An 18721-nucleotide genomic window follows, 5' to 3' on the forward strand; every position below is an offset into this window, starting at 1 on the left:
TTATAAAATTTCTGCCTAAATTTTTGTTTTGTTAGATAATAGATGCTTAGAAACGATCCCCCTTTTAGCATACCCTTCTCATATTTAGTTTTATATTATATATATGATGTTATCTGATACTTAAATCTCGTTAAATAGTGAATCAGTAAGTGGAATAATTCACTTTCCGGTGAGATTTCGAAATAATTGAACAAAACAACTAAAAGAGACTAAAAGAGATAAACTTGATTGTCGGTTGATGTACATATTTAGAAAAGGAAATGTATTTGAGCACTAATATAGAAATGCGGAGTGGATATTATACTAACAACCGTTCAAAAAAAAAGATATTATACTAACAGGACTCCACTTGTTAAGTATTGAATATATGCCTTTTTCTTTTCTTAGTATTTTCTTCTTTTGACAAGGTGCATGCTTTCCGATTTTGCTATTACTGTGCTAGCTAGGGCTAATTTCTTACCATAAAAGTTCTTCTCACCTCAGCAAAGGGTTTCTCTAATACTCTTGCTTTATAATTTTGGTTTTTAGGCTTTGAGTTGCTCATAATATATGGTTTTGTTAATCTTTCGAGGTTAAATTGTATTTTGAAGGTCAACAACTAAAAGTAGATCGATGAGGATGGTGAGACAGAAAACTCAGATCAGAAAGATAGAGAACTTAGCAGCAAGGCAAGTGACCTTCTCAAAGAGGAGAAGAGGCCTTTTTAAAAAGGCTCAAGAGTTGTCTACCCTTTGTGATGTTGATGTTGCTCTCATCGTCTTCTCCGCCACCGGAAAACTCTTTCACTACTCCTCCTCAAGGTCTTTCTCTCTCTCTCTATACATATATGTATATATTATTTGATGTTAGAGCCAGCAGATCTGGTAAGTGATAGCTAGAAATTTGAACTGTTAAATGAGATAAAATCTTTTGTGAACTCTCTACCATATGTGTTGTATGAAGGAGATTAGAAATTATGAAATATTTTATGCGAGTACTGAGCACTATAAGTGACCGCAACAACCAAGTAACTAGTAATTCTTTCTGAAAGAGGAAATATAATCTCTAAACCAATTAAAATATGATAAAAAGGACATATATTATCAATGAAGATGTTTAAAAGCACTGGTAATAGCTGGAAAAGTGCATCATCAAAGGTACAAAGTTGCTATTTTAATACAGATATCAGTCTTCAGGTACATTTGTGTGTGTGCATATACATGACATATGAAAGATTCATGTGTACTTCTAGATCTATCACAATGTATTAATCCCTAATTTAAGTCAAAACAGTCATCACCTTTGAATTAATCTTTCTCACTATATATATATATATATATATGGTAGGTGTATATCAAATCAAGATTTTATTGGTTGAAGCTAGGGTTTCAGCTACCAAATATATATGCACAGGAGACCTAGCTAGCTAGTTGTCCTTGGTTAGCAGTCACAGTGTAAAGATCTTATTTAGGGGTGTTGAAAAAAAAAAAAACAAAAACCAAATAATGGGTCGACCTAAAGGGGAAACCGTCTGGCTTACTAGGTTCTCGGTTTGCATATTAAAGTTTCAATTCGGTTAAAATAAGTATTACTACATGTTCTTTAGTTTATAATTTTTATACTTCCATATTCCATTGACTAAAGTACTACCTCGTAATTCTTCATCCTCACAAGTCACATCCTCATACCCAACATTGCTTATTTTTGGTGTAAACTGCATATTTAGTAGTGTTGATCTGAAAATAAAACGTAGCTTCTGTTTTGGTGTTCATATTAGCCTTTTTTTGCTTCATCTTGTGTTTTCGACAACATCACATGTAGTTGAATTGGGGATTTGATATACTGATACATTGATGCTTACATGTGAAGTTTATATATATTGATGCATAACAAATTGATGCTTGTATATCCTCATGATGTTAATATGTTGATGCTTCTTCGTTTCCCCTTCTCATGAGGTTGAGGGGTCGAGACTCATAGTAGACATTGTTGTAGAATTAGGAGTAAAATTAAGGCATGTATGTGTGTAAAGGTGATGAAAGCAATAAATGATAGGGTACCCCCCCCCCCCCCCCCGCGGTTACGTACTTGGCATGTATAGCGGCTAAGAACGTCCGAACATCCAGACCATGGTTATAGAAGTGGTTAAGCGCTCCCAAGTAGGTCGAATGAGGAGTTGCGAGTAAATTACACACACATCAAATATCATTATTTTACTAATATTTATAACGAAAAAAATACGTGAACAACAATATAAATAAAAAAGATGCATGTTCAACTACCTAAATATTTCAAAAAATGATATTCGGAAAAATGATATTCATTCACTAGTATTATAGACAAAGAAATTGTGTTATATTTAATTAAGTCAAATTTGTCCTAAGTTGATCGACTAAATCCAATTCGGGCAAGGTTGTTTGATCGATTCTGAGTAATTAGCTGGAGTTGAAGAAACTGTCTTGACACCGTACCTTGTAGCGATTACGAGGCAAGTGCTTACAATATTGATCTAGAGAAGCCTAGGCATACAAATGACATAGTATCCATGGACGCCTGACACCAAAACCCCAGAAGTCATAGCCATCTTAGACTGGACGTCACTAGTTGACATTATCAATCTCACCAAGAAAAAAAACTACAAATTGCTTGTTGGAACCTAATGGTGTCGTTTATGCTTGGTAGCAAAGGGTCGAGCATTAAGAGTTACATCCAACAATAACCTGCTAAGCATTAAAAACATATACTTGCTCTCTCACACTCTCTACTGCTAGGGATAGAGGCAATGTCTGTCTACATCCCACCCTACTCAGACCCTATAAGTAGCTATGCTATTTGTAGAATTTACTGGGTATGGTTGTTGTTGTATGAGTTCCAACCTCATATTCTGGATCGCACGAAATAGAAAACATTCTCTCAGTCATCCACAAAATTATTATATAAGCAGAGGCGGACCTAGCATATAAGAAGGGGCAACCTCCGCTACGGCTTGGCGCTCCGGCGGTAGTGTAAAACTAGTGTAAATTTTGGAAAAAATTGACGTTTTTACGATTTCGTTACGGCTTTTTTATAAAACGTTACGGCTTGGCGGATTTTCTAGATCTGCCACTGTATATAAGGCCCTAGTTGTACCACAGCTGTTGACTTAACCTGGTTAGAAGCTCTTCTAAGAGAACCTGGGACGCACACAAAATTTGCTCCAACTCTCTCGTGTGATAACCTTGGTGCAACCTGTCTTGCTTCTAATCCATTGTTTTATGTGAGAACAAAGTATGTTGAAGCTGATTTTCATTTTGTACGAGAAAGGGTTGGTAAAGGAAAGGTATGTGTGTCATTTATATTTACAGGGAAACATAGTGCAGACAACTTTATAAAACTGTTGTCAACTCATAGATTTGCATTTTCACGTTCCAAGCCGTAGGTTGCTACCCATCATTTACTTGCGAAGGAATATTAAGCCTATATGTAAATAGTGATAGTTGAGGGTAGATTTTGTAAATTGTGTGATGCCTTCTCAATTAGGGCTGTAAACGAACCGAACGAACACAAACAAGGCCATGTTCGTGTTCGTTCGTTAAGGAAATTAACATGTTCGCGAACTGTTCATGAACGCATACCGAACATAAGTTTATGTTCATGTTCGTTCGTTAAGGAAATTCAGTTGTTCAGGAACAGTTCGTGAACACTGGTCTCGAACACAAACGAACGCAACCAAATAAAAAAGAACGCAAACGAACATTTAACTTGAAATAAAAAATAAAAATATTGTTATCCTTAAACATTGGATATAAGTAGCTTATACAACCATTAAATGATAAAACAAAACATAAGAAGTCTACTACACCACCAAACGATGATGAATCATGTTTAACTAACTTAGACATAATTATCCCTAAAAATGCCATAGAATGTCCAAATTTTAGGGTTTCAAGTTTTTAGTATGTTTATATAAAATGTTTATTATTTATTATTTTTTAATATAATCAAACGAACAGGAACGAACGTAACCGAACATATTACCGAATGTTCACGAACACAGTCGAACGAACGAGACCTGTGTTCGTGTTCGTTCGTTAAGCTAACCGAACGAAAATTTTTGTTCGTGTTCGTTCGTTAAGCTAATCGAACGAACATAAACGAACTTCCTGTCGAACGGTTCACGAACTGTTCGTCGAACGGTTCACGAACTGTTCGTTGAACGTTCGGTTCATTTACAGCCCTATTCTCAATTAATGTAAATCTAGTGAGAGATGCCTAGGCTGTACCTCACCGTCCGACTAGCGCCTAGCGCCTTCTACAACATTGGTTGTGACTAGTCTTGTGTGTCTAGCAACATTGTGGATGAAAATTGTTAAAGTTGAAAACTTTATCAATGTGAGATATTTGGAACCTTTGATGAAAATAAAGAATCACACTTTCTAACCAGCATGAGAGTTTATATGCGAGAGTCGGGTATTGTGCGAGTTTAGACGCAAGAGTCGGGTATTGTGCGAGAGTCTAGATGTCATGTGCGAGTCTAGATATCATGTGAGAGTTGTAAAGAACAAAGATTAGGGTGAAGGGAGTGGTTACCTATTTGGAATAGCTAAACTCCCCATTCATCCAATTAGACAGTGCCACATCAATTCACCTAAATTGTTTACCTAATGTTCAAAAACGTTGACGGTGGTTTACCTAATAGGGTTTAGGTAAACTATTTAAAAAAAAAAAGAAGGAAAAATGTGTGATTTGTTGAGAAGGAATCAACCTATCACACACTCATCTCTCTCCCCCTTCCCTCCCTCTCACCGACTCGGTGAAGGTTCACCGAAATTGAATCCAAAAATCGGTAAAGGGGGTGTCGGCAAAAGGTTGGCGGTGGATGGGGGTTCGATACCGAGTGGGTTTACCACCCCACTCGGCTCACCCTTAGGGTTTACAAAAGAAGCGATGAGGTGGCCGTGTTGTAGGCAAAAGGTTACAAAAAAGGTACTGGCAATCTATATCAGGATTTTGAGCACTTGTTGGCGGCAAGATCTAGTTGCAGAGACAGTGACGGTAGAATAGAGGTGGCAATTGTTTGCTCCGATTAGCGTGGAAGCATCAATGGTAGAACAAAGGTGGCACGTGTGTTCTTCAATTGTGGGTAGGTCATTGCCAAAATGTAGCTTCCTTCTAAGCTCCAACTCCGATTTTGACTGGTAATAAAGCTTGTGTGCCTCGATTAACCAAAGAGCCAAAAGATGCCTCTTATACAAAATCAATGCACAAGGAGGGTATATACCCATTACCCAAGTTATAGAATCTACCCTCAACTATCACTAAGTACATATAGACTTAATTTGACTAATAATGAATTAACATCAAACTCTTCTTGTTCTGAAACCATTAAGATAGTATAACACAAACTCTACATATTTAAAAACCATTTAAACATTATTGATCAAAATTATTTCTATCAAATAAAACCTTGTAAAGTTGAATGCTTGGAATCTACCTTTAACCCTCAGATGATCTAATCAAGAATCACCGACCGTAATTTGTAAATTAAGTTCAGTCATTCATGGGCGGACCTACAGCCAAGCTTGAGGGGACAATTTCCCCCCTAAAAAAATTAGTATATCATTTTGGCAGAAATCATGATTGACCCCCTTAAATGTATGATAAATCCCTTTGATCACCTCCTCAGAAAATATATCATGGGTTTGCCATTGCAGGCATTATCATTTTATATTGTAATTGCATGAATATAATTGTTTAGTATTGTGTATTCTAGTCTCATAATTAGGGGCTGTTTGGCAACATCTGTATGGTTAAGTGCTGAACCAGTAAGAGGTCTGAACCGTTAAGTGCTGAACCAGTAAGAGGTCTGAACCATTAATTGTGTTGAACCAGTAAGAGGTCTGAACCATTAAGAGCCTGTATAATGCTTAACCGTTCAAAGGCAAATGTCTGACCAATTCAGATTAGATGTCTTAACCATTCAGACTTTATATAAATCTTAACCATTCAGAGGCAAATCTCTGAACCATTCAGACATCTGCTCGTGAAACAAACAGTCTGAACCATTAAGTGCTGAACCAGTAAGAGTTCTGAACCATTAAGAACCTCATTAAGAGGTAAACAAACAGCCCCTTAATGTTGTATTATGCTAATTGTTGAACATAGTCCTAATTATCCGGAATATTGTATAATTGCATGAATATAATCGTTTCGTATTGTGTATTCTCTCATTCTTAAATGCTATATTATACTAAATTGTTCAACAAAGTATTAAATATCCGGAATATACATTTTTCTTATTTGAAACAATTTAATAAATCTGCATATTTACACTGAAATTAAGCAATAATACAGTAGTTGATTTTAAATTTACCCGACAAGTTTGGATATCTTCTTCAGTATAAATTTAGATTATACATGATTTGAAATTCATAGATGCTATTAAATGTTTATACGGTATTTTATAGCTAATCGTATTGTTTCATCAACTGAAATTAAGCATGTATTATTTCTAATTTATAATTATGCACAACAAATTTGTTCCAGTTAATTTGGTGTTGATACATAACACATAGTAAATACTAGATTGTGCAAGTATTTTGCCTAGTAAGCTACCTCCTTCCTAACATCCATTTTTCGGTTAAAAGTATTAATCAAGTGCTAGAAAGGCGTGGACTGCTGCAATCCAAGAACGGTGAAGAACCACAACAAACATCTCAGGAGATGCAGGTATGCACTTCCGAAATTGTCATTTAACACGCAGCTGTCACACTATTTTGTTGATGACTTACTAGATCCTCCCCCCCCCCCCCCCCCAAGATGGAATAAAATAATTGACCCAGAAATTTGACCTATGAGTAGAGTCGTAAACGTTTATATTCGTTTGTTTAATAAATGAACAAACCCGGACAAATAATTATGTTCGATAAGTTAAATAAACGAACACGAATAGAGCATGCGTTCTTTCATTTATGTTTGTGAACGTTCGGTAAATTGTTCATTTATATATGTGAATGTTCAGTAATGTGTTCATTTGTGTTCGTTCATTTAAAGGTTGTTTTATGTTATATATATTTTTATTGGCTTTAGTTTTCAAATTTTGAAACTATAGTTATATTATATGTCTTTTCTAACATCCCGCATTATTCTTTCAATTTTAGTTTGTGTTAAAACTTGACAAACTTCTTAATTTTTGTGTTATTTATGTTAAGTATTTATTTATTTATTTATTTTGTGGATTCTTGGTAATATTTCTGATGAAAAATGTAGATTGCATTTTTAAATGAATATGTACCGTTCATTTATGTTCATGAACCTTTGTTTGTGTTCGTGTGATTTCGTCTCTGTTTAATTCATGAACATGTTAATTTCCTTAATAAACGGACACGAACAAGAAATCTCGTTCGGTAAGCATTCATGAACTGTTGATGACCATGTTCCTTCCTTAATGAACGGCCCAGTTCATGTTCGTTTACAACCGTAACTATGAGAAAAACATGCAATATTTTTGTAACATAATGTAAAAATATTTATGCATAGAGATAATATTAAAGATGCTCTACCAGCCTGAAAGAGGGTGAAGATCATCCCTATGGTCAACTATAGTACCCCCTAGTTGTCCTTACCATGTTGGTGATGAATGAAGTCTAGTTGGGGAGACTAGTGGATCTAGAATATATATTTAGTCCAAAACTTTCTTTTTTCCAATTAAACATACTTTGACATGCATTTGTAGCATGAAATTACTATCTGATCAGTCCAAAACTTTTTTTTATCACTTATACTTGTTGAAATAAAATAGTGATTCACGTCACACACAAATTTTCAATCATACAATATATAAAAAAATCTTATTAAACATTTTATCTTAGAGTTTATACAAGGATTCAATGTTGACATAATCTATACTATGACTACTAACAGTCTCATGTAACCATACAATCAATGTGTCTCATTTAAGATGTTCAACATCATAGGTATTTTGTAGCTTGGAGAGACATAAGTTAAAATTAGAAATAGAACAGACCTTGTGAGAGCATACCCTTAAAAATTGTTCTTATTTCACATGATCGTTAGAAAAGTTCTAAATTAAAGTTTCCGAATGTTCCTGTCACAGGCCGAACTTAAAAGATCTGCCATCTTGAGCAAAGAACTTGCAGAAAAATCCTCTGAGTTGAGGTACAAATTGCAGTTTCTTTCCTTATTCTTGCATTAATTCTAGACTCTTTAGGTTTGAGTTGATTTGTTAAAACTAAGTCAATGCTATATATATTATGACAGGCAAATGAAAGGAGAAGATCTCCAGGGACTTAACCTCAAAGACCTAAACAAATTAGAGGGCATTATTGAATCTGGATTGGCTGCAGTAGTAAAAACAAAGGTAAGGTACTGTGTAGACCTCTTTTTCAGTTAACTGGTTAGTTGTTATCACAAAAAAGTTGCAAACTTTTCGGTTCAATGCACTCTTTCAGGGTGAAAGAATGTGGGAAGAGATCAGCACTCTCAAGAAGAAGGTCATGAAGCTAAACCTTTATGTCCTTTTAATTCAAGTTCCATATTAATATATACTTATGAAGGGATCGCATAAGTTTAAGGTGTTGGGAACTTAAAATACTAATTAATCAATACAAAAAAACTTGAGTGATTCATATAACTATAAGTATCAAAGATTTGTGTTATTGGTTGAATGATTAAATATATCCTAACTGTATAACTTCGATATCCAGGAAGCTCAATTGCTGGAAGAGAACGCACGCTTGAAACAACAATTGTTGGTAAAAGCATCTACATTTATTTGATTATCTTTGTAGTTTTTTTTCTTTTTTCTTGCAGCAGAATTACTATATGCTCAAACTTGTGAATCAGATTATGGACACAGGTGTTGGTGAAACGGATACTCAAGATCACCGGAGCCATCACCATTCATTAACGTTAACAATTAGCAACCTGAGCTCAAGGGATCCTTCTCACAGCAACAATTTCAGCAACTCAGATACCTGCCTTAAACTTGGGTAAGAAAATCAATTCCCAACAATCCAAATGTAGTATGTTTTATAAGGCCACTCGGTGTGGGGGTCGTCCAGGCCCGGCGACGCCCCCAAACACCATCCCGGGTGGCTCGTCCTCGTCGTGAACGTCGGCAGTGGGACGATGGAGACGGGAGGTAAAGGTCAAAAATTTGTGCATCTTCTTCTCACACACACATATACATACAACATATTCATATATATTTTAGGCTCATCCCCCATTTCCTTAGGTCCGTCCTCTTTGCCCCATCTCACACCCATCCTACATGACGCTGACGTGGAGAGTCATCCTCCAAGGATGAGCCTCACCCATACCGAGTAGCCTAAAAGAAACAACAAAGGGCGATTTAATTTTAATCTTCTCAATCTATGAGTTTTAAACCCATTTCAGGTTACCTTTTTCTAACTGAATCGAACAAGGATGAATTCAAAGATATTCATCATGTGACACAAGGTATTGGCCGGCTGATGTTTGCTTTTATATAATCTCTCATAGATTCTTGTATTTGATGAAAGTACAGCCAAAATAGTTTAAGGATGGTAAAGTTGTGCTTCTTTTCATGAAATAATTGAACCTATGTGCTTTTTAAGAAGTTGTGATTTAAAGTTCCTAGACTGGTTGTAGTTCACTGCCAAACTGAGTACAAAGCATGCAAAAAACACAGATAAGATTAGATTGAATGCATCACAACTGATAATCTTATCTTATCTTAAAAATATATGAAGCTTTTTCAGAATTAGTCCACTTAATGACCATGAAACCTGGTGATCATGCAAATATACTGAACATATGATTGTAGTGTATGTTCAAAGTGCAAAACATCTGAAAAAGGATATTATTTTTATCATTGTGTGGTGTAAATTCACATTTGCAACAAAAGAACTGTAGTTGGAACAAAGTGTCAGTCTAAAAACAGCACTGACTTCATTTCTTCTTGTTCATCATCACCATCTAAGGCCCCATAACCAGCAGGATTTATGCTGCAAGAACTAGAACAAGAAGACATTGATTTCTGTGGAGGACCAGTTACGGATGTCTGAGGCGATGCCATCACACCCATTGTTCTTCTTTTCTTGTAGTTGGCCTTAAAACAAGCTTGTCTCAGTCTCTTTGTATTGTTTTCAAGTTTCAAATCTGGGATCTCTTCCATCTTTTTCCTCTCTTTCTCCAGTAACATTATTGCTTCCCTCATCTTCTCTTTTGCCGTCTCATCAGCATCTTCCCCCAATTGCTGTTGCACCGCATGTTAAGTTAATTATAAACTTTAAATCAATACCTCAACAACAATATATACAAAAATAAATATATCTGTAACCTGAACATTGTTGATGAGGGTTTGAAGGCTCATAAGTTTGCGGTGAGGCCAACGACGAATGCCTAATTCCCGACATCGCTTCTTCAAAAGAGTCAATCCAACATTAAGCTCTTTTGCAGCTTTTGTAATTGGCATGTAGAAATATTGTGATATCGTTTCCCGACTTAACATCGTTTTCGAAGTGTAGCTATAATCACCATTACCATTTTCACCATGTTCTTTTTCCATTGTTCTTGGACCTCTTAGAGTCACCATCTCCCCCACTTTAACATCATGGTTATCTTGCATCATATTAGTGTTCATAATGCTTCCCATATTCTCATCATCTGTATAAGTTATCAAGAGTGGTGGGTTTTGAACAGCAAGCCCACATGTGTTCACCTTTGACATATCTTCATTCTGATAAGAGAAACCATTGTTGTTTCCATAGACATTCAAGAAGTCATCTACCGGTGTATATGTCGTAGAATCTACAAATAACCTACATATAATTATTAACTAATTTAACACAATATACATACCCTATGAAAACAACTAGTTAACCATACAACCTGGGAGAAAACATTGATTGTAGCTTGGTACAATGTCTAAAGATGAATAGAATGGATCCTTTGAGATGATATCCATCAAAGAAAAAGGTTCAAATCCACTCGGATGTTGGTATAAAGACATGGACTGCAAATCGTATATATTGTGTCCTTCATCCGGAAACCTAAATATATACAATACATACACAAACAAGTATTAATAAAACAACAAAACAAACAAACAAACAAACAAAAAGATCTTCTATCTTTAACTAATACCCGAGCTCAAAAGGAGGCAATTCATTTGAAATAGAAAATACATCTTCTTTCGCAGAATTAACATCATAGATTGACCAACTTGTCATAGAGTTTTGACTTGCCATGCTTGTTTAGTTTCTGGTTCTGTGTTCTTTGTTCTTTCAATTTGCATGGAGTGTTAGAGAAGGGGAAGAGGGAAAGTTAACGAAGGGATATATAGGAATTGGAGAAGACTATATTGGATAGAAAGAGTAATAATGGATAGTTAATGCTCTGTTAAAGTATTTCGAATGTTAAACTGATGATATAATGTGAAAGTATTTAATATATAATGAGTGCTGTGAAGATCATGCGCCGTCCCGATGATTTAACCGCTCTAGCCCATTATCATGCATGTATCTATTTATCATCATCATCATCATGCTATATCTATAGCAGATCTCGCTACGACAAAAAAACGAGTATAACAAGGGTCAAGGGACTGTTGCAAAGGTTAATAGAAATTCTTGATTTGAGTTGTGTGTGTATATATATTTATGTAATGTGATTTGAAATGCATTTATAAGATATAATAATAAGTTGGATGAACAAAAATCAATTTTTTTTTAATTTAAATCTGCATAAAACATGCACAACATTCAAAAATTGGCCTCTAAATCTATGGCAAGAAATTTGTCAATAAATCAATAGCAAAAATGTGGTCGCTAAACCCATAGCAAGAAATCCATCGCCAACTCCATAGCGGTTCCTACGGCTATGGCACTTAGAAGCAGAAACATTGTTCTTGAAGATTTTCCGTGTCCCTTTTGTGGTTGCTAAGACGAGTCGGTAGATAATTTATTCACAGCGTGTATGTTTGCTTCAGTCGTTTGGTAGCATATTAGCGCCTGGTGTTGTGTCGCGAATTTTTTCGCCTTTTCTTTCAAGGATTTACTGGAGATGCACAATCATGTGGGGTTAAAAGAGCCGGCCAAAGGTATTTTTCAAGGGATTGTTATCATTGATTGCTGGAGTATCTGAAGAGCTAGAAACGAGCGTAAATTTTCCAACAAGAATCCGCGGATAGAAGATATTATTTCGGAAGTTAAGTCGATTGGTTTTCTTTGGGCTAGAAGTAGATCTAAAGTGAAGTCTTTAAGTTGGGACAATTGGTGTAAATTCGTTATCATGTAATTTCGTTGTGTGGCCGCCCCGTTTTGTGGGCCGGTGTCATTTCTAATGAAGTTCACTTTTCCAAAAAAAAAAAAAAACTCCATAGCGGTTCCATATTTAAGGGACGCCTACTTTTTTTGGTTTAATTTCGTTTAATGTCTAGGTTTTGACATAACAAAGAATCATTATACTTATAAGGTTTCATTTTACAAATACTTCATTCAAACTTTATCATTTACAGGGGTGTTCAAAAAACTTGTAGCTCGTAGCTCGCTCGAAAAATGCTCGAAGAAAGCTCGGCTCGAAATTGGCTCGGTTGTTAACGAGCCAACTCGTCTCGGCTCGGTTTGTAAACGAGCCGAGCTCGAGCTTGGTCTGGCTCGACTCGTGAGCTAGCTCGATAAGGTTTACATCCTTCATTTTTTTTGTCCCACATCACTTAGAAAACAAAAACTAAGAGAGTATTCCCCATATAAAAGAAGGTAAAGACAATGTACAAAGTGAATTAACTATTTATACTTGCATATTTAGCCATATGGTTAAATTAAATGGCAATTATGGCCCTTAGTCTATGAAGAAATTCATTTTTAAGAAGTAAATTTTGCGGTTTTTTGTTAGTTTGAGCTAGATCGAGCCGAGGCGAGCTAGCTCGAATTCTAATCGAGTCAAGCTCGAGCCTCAAATCTCAGCTCGATTTGAAATTCGAGCTCGAGCCGAGCCAGCTCGAATCGAATTCAAGTCGAGCTCGAGCTGGGTCTAGCTCGGCTCGTTTACAATTGTGTGCCTTTTAGAATTAGTATACAAAAATATTGTGTTATTATATTACATATATTAGGATCCTTAGAAAAAATTAAAAATAAAAACCCTACTTATTTTACGATAAGGGCCGCAATATTGTAATGCAATTTACATCTGCAAAAATGTTGAGTCCGCTGTGATGTTATAATAGGCAAAGAACCAAAACTGTGAAATGTTGAGTCCGCCGTGATGTTATAATAGGCAAAGAACCAAAACTGTGACAAATCTAATGTAACATGGTCATGTGTGACCGACATATGATTATTTTGACCATTTTCAATTGATGGTAGCTGATATCATAACACATAGTATCTCTTATAGTATCAATATTACATATTTACATATAGAACTTATATCTTTTTATGATCGATCTAAGCAACCAAAAGTTACAACCAGAGGCGAAGTATTGTGGGTGCCCGGGGGTGCACCCGCCCACCCCAATATTTCGGTTAGTAGTGTACAAGTTCCGATTTTTTGTCCGAAAATTTTAAAATTATATAGGATCGTCCCCCGATTATTTTTCCTAAATTGTATATCCTAAATAGTTATAAACTTTGTATATAAATGATGGGTAGTTTGGTAAATATACACTTTGTTTTATTTGGAACTATTATTATTTGACCTGATTTGAATCGAATAGCCAACCCGTCCCGACTCGAAACATAACGATAGGAAAAAAAAATATTGGGTCCCGTCACTTTACGCCCCCTCGAAACTTTTGGTCAAGCTCCGCCACTGGTTACAACTACGTGAGCATAAACCACATGCATGAATCATGGATCGATATGTATGAAATCGATGTACACTCATTGTAGATATACACTTCATCAGTTCCCAAAACGGCCAAAAGATATTGTGTGGTGATTATAAGGTGCCTTCGCTCTATTCTAAAGGTTGAATATTCAAATCCTACAATTTGTAAATTTGTATGTATAAAAATATTTAAAAGTAGGTTAGTTGGTGTAAAAAAAGGATATACACTTCATCATTATGCCCATGCCCTCGTGTGAGACTAGCATTTTGGAAATGGAATAAAGTTCGAACTTTAAGACTTAAGGGTGTTATATTGTGCAAGTATAAATCTGGAAGGGCTCTATGCGTTATGCCTTAGCAGACTAAAATTGTGAGGGGTGACATAAACATTAGGGTGTTAAGTGTGTTTAAACACCTTAGAGTGGCAAATAAAAAATAAAAAAAAAAAAAAAAACTAATCAGAATGCGTCATGTCAATCAGTCAAAAGTGTTTAAACTTTACTGAAAAGTGTTGACAATGGTTTTAAACACTTGCTGAAGTGGTAAACTTTTTTTATTATTTTTTTTGTACACTAGTTTATTTAATATTTAAGTTAATACATTAAATTAAAAAAACAATAAACTTAAATAAATTAAACCAGTCTTCGTCGGAATCGACCAAAAGGTGGGGTAAATCTTGACTTGCGAGATGATCTATGAGATCGTGATTTAGTCTCCAATGCGTGTCTTCATCCATCAACTCGCCCAACACCGTATCGTCTAGAGCGGGCTCGACCGGAGGATCCCGAATGTGCACCGGTGCTATCGCCTTTCCTTCATCTTTCAAAATCATGTTGTGTAAAATAATACACGTGTACACAACACTCCTAATTTTTTTAACGGATCTTGCACGGATCGGTCGACTCAATACACCCCATTTCGCCTTCCAAACACCAAAAGCCCGTTCGACGTCTTTTCTTGCCGCCTCATGTTGCCTCTTGAATTTCTTTTGGTCTACTTCGTGAGGGTAAGGGATCGACTTCACAAACACGGACCACGAAGGGTAGATTCCATCCACGAGCAAATAACCACGTTTGTATAAATGGTTGTTAACATAAAATGGACAATTTGGCGTGGTTCCATTTCGTTCCGTTAAAAATAAAGGAGATTGTTGTAGCACGTTGATATCGTTTTGAGAACCCGGTGGACCGGCAAAAGCATGCCAAAACCATAAGTCTTGAGAAGCAACCGCTTCGAGCATAACAGTCGGGTATCGGTGATCTCCTCGCATAAATTGGCCTCGATACTCTGTCGGACAATATCGCCAAACGAAATGGGTGCAATCAAGGCTACCGAACATACCTGGAAGGTGATGTTTTTCCTCATGAGCTTGGTATAAAAGTGTCATGTCGTGGCTTGTCAGTCTACGTAAGAACTCGGGACCGTATATTTTGCAAACCGTGTCGCAAAAATATTCTAGGCACTCGCGGGAAGTTCTATCGGCCATATACAAGTACTCATCGTTCTCGTCTGGAGCGTTACCAGTTGCGAGTTGTTTAATAGCCGATGTCACCTTTTGCAACGGCGTAAACCCCTTCCTACCTCGCGCATCGGGGGCCTCTTCAAACCACGGGTCGTTCTCTTCCACGTCGGCCACAATTTTTAGAAACAAACGTTTCGACATACGGAACCTATGTCGAAAGATATTTTCGTTGTACTTCGGGTCTTCGACAAAATAATCTGCCATGAGTGTCTCATGCCCCTCCTCACGTTGACGTTCAATATATCTCCTTCGGTTAGATGTGCCCATGTCTTGAAGTTCGGCTTCTTCGATGAGATTTTGAGAAAAAAGAATGCTACTATCGGATGAATCGTCGCTACTTTTGTTTTGTAAATGTTTGGGAAGAATTGGTGGTATTTTTTGGTTTGATTGGATATAAATTTGAAGGTATTTGATTATGGTTTGGTTTGTTATTTATAGTTTAATTTTTAAAAGAAAAAATATTTTTTTTTATTTTAAACGGTAATATTACCGTTAACTCGTCCCCCAACGTTCAAAATTCTCCTTCCCCGCGTCGGCATGCACTCCCCGCACCACACAATTCACCGCCTCGGCAAAGGGTTAACGGCGGTGGCGCGACAGCACCCTTTGCCGCACCCTTTACCGATACCACTCCTAACACCCTTAGTAAATTCAGAAGCATTGTCGCATTGATTTAAAGTAACGTTCTATTCATAATGAAGAAAGGAAGTATTAATACTAGAGGGAGTTACAATCATTTGTAAAAATATGAAAATAAAAATAAATACGTATTCATTTTTCGTTCATAATTGCAAATAGTGGACCTATTAGTGGATGCAACTTGCAAGTACTGGTAGCAAACCATGAATTAAAAAAGAAAAAAAATACTTATATTTTTTGTTTTATATAAAGCCCAACAACGCAACATCAGAATTTTTTTCTAGCGGTATAATCCCTTGCTTTGCAACATCAGAATTTTTTTCTAGCGGTATAATCCCTTGCTATATGATAACTTTTTCGGGTTAGATCGGGTCATAATTAATATAAAAAAGATAATCAAACTAAAATTCGTATAATCATCGGATCGGGTTGGGTCATGTTAATATCTAATAAACGTAAACAATGTTTTAGTTTCAATTTTCGAACCCTAATTTTCAATATAAATTCTAATCACATAACAAACAATGTTTTAACTCTAGTTCTAATCACATAAACAAACAAACAAACTAATTTTGAATCTCCCTAATCATCATTCATCAAATCAAACAACAAATAAAAGTATAAAACAACATGGAGATGGGGGTGAAAAAATCAAACTTTGGTCGGAATATGATGGTTGGGGTGGTCGAAATTGTGGTCGTTGGCGATATGGTGGCAGGGGTGGTCGGATTTTGGTCGATGGGGGATGGACAACAATGCAACAGGAAACGTAACGTCGATGGAATCTTTGGGTGGGAAGTGAAAAGCCTCCCTATTTTTTATTAAGTTTAAAAAGAGTGGGTTGGGTTGGGCTGATATAATAGGCTTGGTCAATGGATTGGAGATTGGACAATGGATTGGAGTAATGCCTTAATGGGCTAATTAGTAATTTATATAAATTAGGATTGCGACCCGCCGTAATGCGGCGGGGATTCTTTAGTTATAACTAAGTCAATCTAGGACCCGTACGTTATGTTAAACCTGTCAAACGGGGAAAAAATAGACGACGTAAAAACGTTCACCCACACACGCACGTTGCGTCGTGTTAACTCGGAAAATTTAGAACGAAACGTAAAAAACGTTAAACCAAAGACGCACGTTGCGATGTGTTTAAGTCACAAAATTTAGAACCAAGCATAAAGCGAAAAATTTGCGGAATATGAAAGCTATAAAGGACCAAAGTTGAAAGTAAAAAAAAGTTATGAGAATAGATTGGAAAAGATAAAAAGTTTTGAGTTAAAAGTAAAAAAAAAATAGTTTTGAGTTAAAAGTAATTTATGAAATACTTTTGGGTGAAAAGTAAAAAAAAAATCATTTTTTTTTGGAAAACCCCCAAAGTCGACGTTACAACAAACATATGCATAACCATTTTTTCTTTGAAAACCCCACAAAGCACACCCCGTGTTGCGGCGAGGCGTAAAATGGTGTCAAATAGTACTAATGTCACACAACCGTAATCGACCACCAACACTGACTCGACCTAGGATATGCGTGTTGCGACGAACCTGTCAAACATGGAAAAATAGAGGTAAAAACGTTGAACCACACATGCACGTTACGTCGTATTAACTCGAAAAATTTAGAACTATACGTAAAACGAAAATTTGCGAAAGATGAAAAGTATAAGTGACAAAAGTTGTAAAGTTAAATTGCAAATAATGAAAAGTTTTGGGTTAAAGTTAAAACAACTAATTATGTAGGGTTAAAATTGTAAAAAGTAAAAACCTTTGGGTTGAAAATAAAAAAAAATCAAATTTTTTTTTAAAAACTACCCAAAGCATAATGTACAAGTAATAATGCATAAAAAAGTTGAAAAGTTATATATGGAATAATTAAATTAATTAACTAGTGTTCACATTTTTCTTTAAAACTTTTTATACATTTATACAATAATCTTTCTTAGAGGTCGGTTTCAAAAGTTTTAGTTGGCGGAAAAATTTTATGGGGTGCGATTGAAAAATTTTACGGGTGTAGTCGGGATTTCTCGGCTATATTTAACATTAATTATTTTTATCAAGGTGTGCGCTCGCCACCCCGTTGAGGGGAGTGGGTTCGCCAATGACGGAAAACTCACACACTCGCTAAATGGACTCTTAAAACACCAATGTCCAATCTTATAGAAATAGAACAAACAACACTTAGGCCATGCATAATGGGGGCATTATATGAAAAATAAGAAGAACCTTTTGTATCAACTTCATTGAGTAACATGTTCAAAGAGAAAACGACACAGGTTAGCGTGCCGCAACGTGCATGTGTGGTATAAAGTAAGGTTGTAAGATTCGCTAGGCGCTAGTCGGCCTGTGGGGTACCGACTAGCGCTTAATCGGGATTAGTCGTGATTAATCGTATTGAAAATTTTTATATGTGATTTTTAGTTTTACACACGTATATACACATTTTTATATGTAAGTTTTTTAAGTATACAAGTTCTAACCCCTGCTCTACCCATTTTAAGTATACAAGATTAAACGGCGAAATTTACAGGTTTTGACCGTAATTTGGACGGAATCTTACTGGAATCGCCTATTTCCGGCCGAATAGGGCCGATTAGGGTCGAAAAGTGATTAATTCACCGATTGCCTAAAAATTAATTAGTGGTCGGCCGACTAGTAATTAATCGCCGATAGTCGGCGATTAATCCCAATTTTTCAAACACATAAACCTAGTTTATGTTAAATGTGACTTATACATGCTAAATTACAACCCTTAATTTCTTAAAAAAAGAAAAAA

General features: G+C 35.9%; 3 protein-coding genes across 4 annotated transcripts; 1 reads left to right on the top strand and 2 right to left on the bottom strand.

Moving 5' to 3' along the window:
- Positions 1–332: 332 nt before the first annotated feature.
- LOC110879704 (MADS-box protein SVP) lies at positions 333–9597 on the top strand. Of its 2 annotated transcripts, XM_022128215.2 has the most exons (9): positions 333–489; positions 591–800; positions 6606–6687; positions 8075–8136; positions 8239–8338; positions 8430–8471; positions 8685–8732; positions 8824–8969; positions 9376–9597. In XM_022128215.2, exons 2-9 carry the CDS (start codon positions 613–615, stop codon positions 9392–9394), a joined length of 687 nt encoding a protein of 228 aa, XP_021983907.1. In that variant the 5' UTR covers positions 333–489; positions 591–612; the 3' UTR covers positions 9395–9597. The 2 variants fall into 2 exon arrangements, with proteins under 2 accessions (XP_021983907.1, XP_035833785.1); XM_035977892.1 differs by having other exon boundaries at positions 337–800.
- Positions 9598–9886: 289 nt separating this feature from the next.
- LOC118481834 (protein RKD3-like) lies at positions 9887–11210 on the bottom strand. Its single transcript, XM_035977134.1, has 4 exons — positions 11107–11210; positions 10852–11012; positions 10301–10770; positions 9887–10216 (listed from the first exon to the last, which is right to left on the bottom strand). Exons 1-4 carry the CDS (start codon positions 11208–11210, stop codon positions 9887–9889), a joined length of 1065 nt encoding a protein of 354 aa, XP_035833027.1.
- Positions 11211–14389: 3179 nt separating this feature from the next.
- On the bottom strand, positions 14390–15577 carry LOC118481835 (protein ANTAGONIST OF LIKE HETEROCHROMATIN PROTEIN 1-like). Its single transcript, XM_035977135.1, has one exon. It carries the CDS (start codon positions 15575–15577, stop codon positions 14390–14392), a length of 1188 nt encoding a protein of 395 aa, XP_035833028.1.
- Positions 15578–18721: the final 3144 nt, after the last annotated feature.

Source organism: Helianthus annuus, chromosome 9 (assembly GCF_002127325.2).
Source record: "Helianthus annuus cultivar XRQ/B chromosome 9, HanXRQr2.0-SUNRISE, whole genome shotgun sequence".
NCBI classification, from domain to species: domain Eukaryota; kingdom Viridiplantae; phylum Streptophyta; class Magnoliopsida; order Asterales; family Asteraceae; genus Helianthus; species Helianthus annuus.